This window comes from Octodon degus, unplaced genomic scaffold, assembly GCF_000260255.1.
Source record: "Octodon degus isolate 3935 unplaced genomic scaffold, OctDeg1.0 scaffold00240, whole genome shotgun sequence".
In the NCBI taxonomy this organism is placed as follows: Eukaryota; Metazoa; Chordata; class Mammalia; order Rodentia; family Octodontidae; genus Octodon; species Octodon degus.
The window spans coordinates 604,355-611,719 of NW_004524816.1; the positions used below are offsets into that span (position 1 = coordinate 604,355).

At 40.3% G+C, this 7,365-nt stretch overlaps 1 protein-coding gene across 6 annotated transcripts in view; it reads left to right on the plus strand.

Annotated features, from left to right (window-relative positions):
• The window catches only part of Bicc1 (BicC family RNA binding protein 1), a 290,776-nt gene that overhangs the window by 269,905 nt on the left and 13,506 nt on the right, over window positions 1-7,365 (plus strand). For all 6 annotated transcript variants that reach the window (XM_023706121.1, XM_023706122.1, XM_004645871.2 and 3 more), the window contains 2 exons: window positions 2,279-2,318; window positions 4,149-4,303. In XM_023706121.1, the coding sequence (XP_023561889.1) occupies window positions 2,279-2,318; window positions 4,149-4,303 (195 nt within the window). The remainder of the gene's footprint in view (window positions 1-2,278; window positions 2,319-4,148; window positions 4,304-7,365) is intronic.

The window sequence follows — 7,365 nt, forward strand, 5'->3', positions numbered from 1 at the left end:
GTGCTGAGTATTACTTATATCATTTCACAGAGTTCTAGGACGATTTTACACTTGTCCTCCACAGGGCCTATATAGCCATTTCTGAAATATTAGATTACTTACTCAAAGTAAATTACTGATCATGAAATGAAATCTGATTTTCACATAGATCATAACAGGGAAGATAGGGGTTTGGTGCTTTCAGGGATTCTTACAGATATTTTAATTTTCAGGACCAGAAGTCCTGGATAGGCTTGCCTACCTGACGGTGAGGGGTCTCTATGTCCCCATCTCCAAAAAATAGGAGAACTTCTCACAAAATTCTCAAAAAGTGTCCTAAGTGTGTCAAAGAAATTAATCTGTGAAACTTAAGTCATACTATGGCTATTCCCATGTAAACTAAAATTCTATCTTCCTTGTCCTTTTTTTTTAATCATTTGATATGAACATTTTCATGAGTTTTTAAGTGATTTGTTAGTCTTGGCCTTTATAATGTAATACTTTTTCTTAGAAAGGCATTTATATCATTTACTCTGGTGGGTTTATTTTCAGTTGCTATAAAATGAAATTTCTGATTTAAGAACTATCAAATCCCAGGTTCCCTGAGAAGATTGTGTTGTCTTGTGGTCTTCTCTGTGAGACTTTGCTTTAAGTGAATCCACGTCGTGTGTCTTTTAAGGTAGATGAGAGCGCTCCTGATGATACTGGTAGGTCTCACGTAGCATAGATGTGCTCATGCCCTCAGAGAACAGCTGACCCTTCAAATCACTGACAAGTCAGTGAGCATGGGCAAGAGCATTTGCTGGAGACACAGTGACGGTTTCCCCGAGTTCTGTCACAGAAGATGGGATCTGCCTCTTGGCCGCTGCTGCGGTGCCAGATCTCTTGGCTCCCTTTCTGCCCTCATCTCTCTGCCTGATTTATTTTAGCTATTTCTTTTGTACCTTCCTCCTAGACCTGACTCATTGAGGATATTAATTTTGATTCATTACCAGATTCTTTTACACAGCTCAGCCTATTTTCTAACAGGCACTCAGTACATACAGATGAATTTAGATTTTTCTCTACAGTTAGCCCTTGTACATTGGTAATTAAAATTTGATCTTTGGATTTCAGTGACATTTTAGACCTTGAAGTGTTCAAAAACATTAACAGTGCTGTCTAAAAATTCTAGATTTCCAGAGTTACTGCCATGTTTTTAATTTGGGCACCTCTGTGCTAGTTTGTCTGAGGTCATCTCTGCTTTCGTCCTCTCAGCCTGATCATGAGTCGCAAATTTTGCTCTCCAAAGTGTCCTGTTCTAGACCATAGATGACATGGACACTGTATTCCATGGTTGCAGACTTCTAGGCGAAGAGTCAGAGAGGTTTGCCAATTGGTTTTTAGCCTTCCTCGTAGGCCTCTGAGGAGGCCTTAAATCTGTTAGTTAGGCTTAACTGGGGAGCTGAGAGAACTAGGTTGGCATCTGAGAGGTAACTGTACCTGCACTATTTTCTTTGGAAAGACCTATTTGGCTTTGGTACAGACCTGGACACACTGTCATTATGCCCTCAGTATCAATGGAATGAATGTATGATGTCATCCTGGCCTAAACAATGAAAGATAATGCGATTAGTTTTATTATATTTGTTATTGTTATTATAGATTAAAGCTAGACATTTTCTGTTTATCTTATTTGTAAAGCAAAAACAACACCAATTATTCTGATAACATCTTGAAGTATCAGACCACTTCTTGAGATCATACCACTTCAGGGCACGCCTACCTGTCTGAAGGGGGGATTTTGAGACAGAAAGGAGGACAGTAGCTAGATACCTAGCAGTATTTTGGTAACGTGTATGACGTAAGTACTATAGGTTGTTCACTGTAAATTTACTTATTTATTTATTTGGTGCCAGGAAATGAACTCAGGACCTTACGCTTGCTAGGCAGGCACTTGTGCCACTGAGCTATCTCCCCAGCCTTGTTCATTATAATTTAGCACATAGTGGTCCCAGCATGCTCACTATTCTTAGTACTATAAATGTGAATTTTTTTGTTTTGAAGGGAAAAGTCTAACTTCTGTGACTGTCATGATTTCTACTCAGAGGTAGTAATTATTCTAACTAATTCATTTTGAAGGCATGTTTAAATTGATCATATTGGCCCTGGATTTCTGTCATACCACAGTGCACAGCCTAGCACATGTCGCAGACAGATTCGTGGACCACAGTCAAGACCTTTGTTCTCTGTCCATCAGCTGTTGACAGGACATTTGAAGAGACTGGCAATAAGGACATTTTCTCTGTTTCATTTTCAGGCATTTGACTATGAACAAAAGAAGTTATTAGCAACCAAAGGTGTGTGACATACCAATGATGTAGAATTTGATTGTTTTTCAGTATACTCAGAAATGTTCTTCTGATATTCATGGTAAATTGAGAAACTGGATTCTCATAAGAGGAAAACAAAAATAATTTATTAATTAATTAATTTATTTTTGTCATTTTTTATTTTAAAGAGGATAAAACATTAAAATAAACAATAAAAATGATACAGAATTTTAAAGTAAGATGATAGGAAAGGTTGTTATATTGCATACTGTTATCTTCAAGGTAGTTGTTCAGATTACCAGATCAAAGGGGACAAAATAGATGAAAGAATCACAAAATAACTTCATTTCAATAAACCAATAGAGATTGGTAGTATGATTATCATAGCTTTCATATATATATTTCCCCTTTCTTTGTTTTGTTCTTTTCCCTATCCCAGTCGTTCTTTCTTATCTTTAATTTTAAGTGTACTTATTTTAAATATATATAATTAGTCTATATAAATAGTATTTTATAAAATAGAATTGTACACACATTGATGTTAATTTCAATGTAATATAATGAAATTACAATGTAATTGAAATTACAGTACAATTCCTCATTTTACTTCTTACTCTTTTTTGCATCAACAGTATTTTAATTTTAATATAATTTAGAAAATAGACTTTCAGGTCAGAACTACAGTGAAATATCCTATTTTGAAACTCTATAAAATATAGTATAAAAACATTACATTATATGAACTATGTATTTTTAGCAGCTCTTTGGTATTGAGATTTTTTGTTGTTGTTGTTCTCATTTTCTTTTATTTTAAAGCAATTTAACTTAAAGACAGTATATTCTTGCCTGGCAAGTGCAAGAGCCTGAGTTCAATCCCTGGTTCCAAAAATAAAGACAGTATATTACTAATTGATATGACATTACAAGTGATGTACATTTAGAAGATAAAAATCAAATAAACAAACAAAATGACAGGTATTTCAATCATGTTTTTAGTATTACATGTTGCTGTCCTCAATGTAATTGCTTAGTTCACAGATATCAGCCTAGAGAGTTAGTCATGGTGAACTTTCTGCCCATTGACTGCTATTTTCAAATACCTGATGGAAATTCTTAGGACAGTTGCCTTAGCCATCTTGTATATATACATGTATGGTTTTACCCCTACCTTATTACCTAACTTCCTGCTTTTTCTTTCTTTGTTGTTTAATCCTTAAGTTTTGTTTCTTTCCATTTAACTGTGTCTGTTACACCTTTCAGTTTTTATTTCTTCTTTTGAGTTCTTATATGAGGGAGATAATATGATATTTATGCATGTGAGTCTGGGTTATTTCTCTTATGAGTATAGCCTCAAGTTGTATCCACTTACCTATGAAGGCTTTGGGTTTGTTTTTCTTTATAGCTGAGCTATAAAGAAAATCGCATAAGAACAGCACATCTTTTTCAGCCATTCCTCAGGTGATGGGCCTTTTGGTTGTTTTCAAGATTTGGGTATCACCAATCGTGCTGCTATAAACATGGGTGCACAAGTATCACTATGATATGATGTTTTCAATTATTTTGGGAAAATTCCCAGAAGGGGGATAGCTGGATTGAATGGGATTTCCAGTCCTAATTTTTAATTTTAATTTAATTCTAATTTTAATTTATTGACTAGATTAGTGTCAATAAATTATATAGTTTTTTATTTCCGTTTCTTTGTGTATGTTTTTTAAGTTATTTTAGCTGTTTCTGGTTAATAAATAACAGATATGATTTCTTCACACATATCAAAGAAACCATCCACATCATCCAAGTTTTATTTAAAAAAATATGTTAAACATACCAAGAATTTGTTTTATATTCTGTTTTCCAAAGCTATGTTAAAGAAACCAGTGGTGACGGAGGTCAGAACACCTACAAACACCTGGAGTGGCCTAGGGTTCTCTAAGTCCATGCCAGCTGAGACGATCAAGGAGCTGCGAAGAGCCAACCACGTGTCCTATAAGCCCACCATGACGACAACATACGAGGTTCGTAGAGTTACGAGCGGCCCAGCCTTCCTTTCTGTTCTCTTGGTAAAAGAGGACACTTACCTCCTTCAGCCTTCTTTACAGCCATAAGAAGTGATTAGTGGGGATTCATGTCTAGCTCTGTCCTTGTTCGCATTCTGTAATAACTGATGCAGTCTTACAATTTTTAATCTCTCTCTCCGAGGTATCAATCAGTTGTTAAGGAGATGTAAATTGGGTTGTCTTTTGGTGGAGAGGGGCATCAAAGGACAGGGTAGGACTAGGAGTACACAGAGAACAGATCAGTATTCCATAAAGATATGGAAAGGTCCTTTGTCTGAGGGTATCACTCACAAGGCCCCCACAGGGGGAGAAGGCAAATATTCAGCAAAAGATTTTCAGATACAAGTTAAAAATTCAGTGTATTCCGATGTGCCAAGAACACAGTAGGAAGTATCCCAAACAAGAGCTCCACAATTTTTGTTTCCCAGATGTTGCCTGCACTGCACAGGTGAGTGGGGAAGCTGGCATTGCAGCCTAGGGGAGGGATGAGTCCCTCACTCCCCAGCCGGGCTCCTTGGGAGTCACTCTGTAAGGCTTGTCTCTTGGAGTATCGGATCAGGCGCTGAGCCTCTGGAGGCAGAGGTGGGGCTCGAGGCTGAGCCTGTGCACGCGGCATGGAGAGACTGTGCAGAACAAGTGGGCGAGGACACGAGTCATCCAAAAATCAGCCGGAGCACTTGAGACCGAACGACAAGTACTGGTCGGGGGGTTCGTAATTGTGCGTCCCATAGCTAGTGCTTGTAGAGGGACCTGCTTTTCTCCAGCCATTTTCATTGTAATGAATCAGACTTGGTGAAAGGCAGACACAAACACGCTAGGGTTTCCCCCTTTGCCTTTACGTAAGTGAAAAGGAAAATGCTATGGAAGTGCTAAAGAGAATAGTCTTCTGCTGAGTTTAGCTACCAGCCTGGTTATATTCAAAAACTGAATTGACCTTCTGCAGCAAGAATGTGGGAAGCATTGTGAAATATTTTGAGGCAGTGGCGGGCACACTCGTTTTCCTGCCACTAGAGCCCTATAACAGGAAGGTCTCCTACGTGAGCAAAAACCTGAAAATTATTGTGCGGATTCCTGGATGTTGATCCAACCCCCCGCCGCTACTGTGGTTCTCTTCAGTGGCTTCATTCACGCTGGCTTTTGGCAGAGTTAAGTGTTAGGTTGTTGACGGTGTATTTGATTTTAGAAATGCGCGTTCAGTTCTGTTCTCTAAAGTGGACAGTATCGCAAGTTGAAAATGATGATCATCTTAGTGCCTTGGTGGTCAAGGCCAGGGGCTGCAGGCTGCTGTGTCGGCTGAGGAGATGTGTAGATTTGGTGAGGGGCCGTACTCCCAGCCTGTTCTCGACATTGGGTTGTACTGAGAAGGACATCAGAGAGGGTGCGCGGTGTTGAACATGGGGCGCAGTGCAGGCTTCGTATCATCAATCAGCTGTTACTGTTCCCACTGGAGAAAAGTATCCTGAAGAAAACTGGGGGCCTGCAGAATGATGAGAGTGAATGGGTGCTGCTCATTGGTGGAAGTAGCTTTCAGGTGTAAGGTGCAGCTTTTGGTCTCCAAAGAATACTTCAGAGCTGATGTGAACACACAGCATAGTAGCAGTAATGATCTTCAGTCCCATTCACTTAATTCTTTGTGGCTTATAAGTTGTTTTTCAACTACAAGATTATTCAGTCCCCCACAAACTCCCAGTGAAGAGACAGGCGTAAGCTGGATGTGGGCGTAGAGAGCTTGAGTTCATCCTACAGGATTTCCTTGTACGCCTCTTGAAGGCTGGCTGTGCACAGTACAGAGCAGAAGCCTGTGTGCAGCCAGCCTCACGCCATGTTGCTGTACTGTCACAGTCAACACACTCTTGCAGGTGTGAGAATCATTCATGAAGAAGACCGTTAGAGAAGAGGAAGGGATTGCGGGAGGACAGGGAAGGGGAGGAGAAGGGGGTGTGGTCGGAGCATGGTATACACATGTAGGAAGATGAAACGAGAAAACATTCTGTGCCATTAATATGCACTAATAAAAGATGCCTTGTAGTCAGTTGGAGCAGATGCGTCCTCCACTTCCTCACGTGGCACTGAGGAGGCAGACCAGAATCAGGGTGATGCTGAGCTGAGGCAGGCCCTTCTCAGGAAATGCTGCTGGAAAGGGACACAAAAGAAGGGGACAGCAACACTGGCACAGGGGCTCAAGAGTCCTCTCCAGCTCCTGGCCACAGCCAGATAGACCACTTTCTGTAGGCAGAAGTGTGTCGGCCTCTAACCAGGTGGGTGAGCGCCTGTCTTTGGCTGTCGTGGGCTGGAGCCCCACCTTACTGGCCCATGTCTGACAGCCCACCCTCGCTGAGAGTTGTGGGAGTCTTGGGGAGGACAGGACTCTACGTTTTAGAGTAGCTGGATACACTTTCACACTCCTTTTCCTTACTCTTTTTGCAAAATAAATAAATAAATAAAACTCAGTAAACAAGTAGAAGAAGAATGCTCTAAGTAGCTGCATATGCAGCCAGCAGATCCTGACAAGTGAGCGCCACTCCTGCCTGTGCCAGGGAACAGGGCTGGAGAAGGTTGCTTGAGGCAAGAATTTGGGCCATCTATTCCTTATTGAAAAGTGAGATTTAAGCCATTTCCCCATCCTTGGGCAGCTCCGAGCAATTAGTTCCGTCTGAAGAGCTCCTTTAGGTAAGACACTGGCACTTCCAAGCTTTTTTTCTTTTGTCCAGGACACAAAAGTGTGGTCACACCCACGTGATAGTTTATGGGACACTGAAAGTCAAGTAAAACTTGCTTTGGCCTGAACTATCTTTGTCCCATAAACAGATTAGGATTTTCCCCCTTTTTTTAACCACACATGTCTGGAAAAATGAAAGTAATGGTCATGTATTCTCTAAAGCAAAAATGGCATAGGCAATCAGAAATGGTTTTCCACTTCCCTAGCACTAAGTGATGAAAGTGTGTGATGATATTAATTTTACAAATCCTCTTAAGAGTAAAGGTAAAGGGGCTGGGGCTCAGTAAAATAAGTGCTTGCC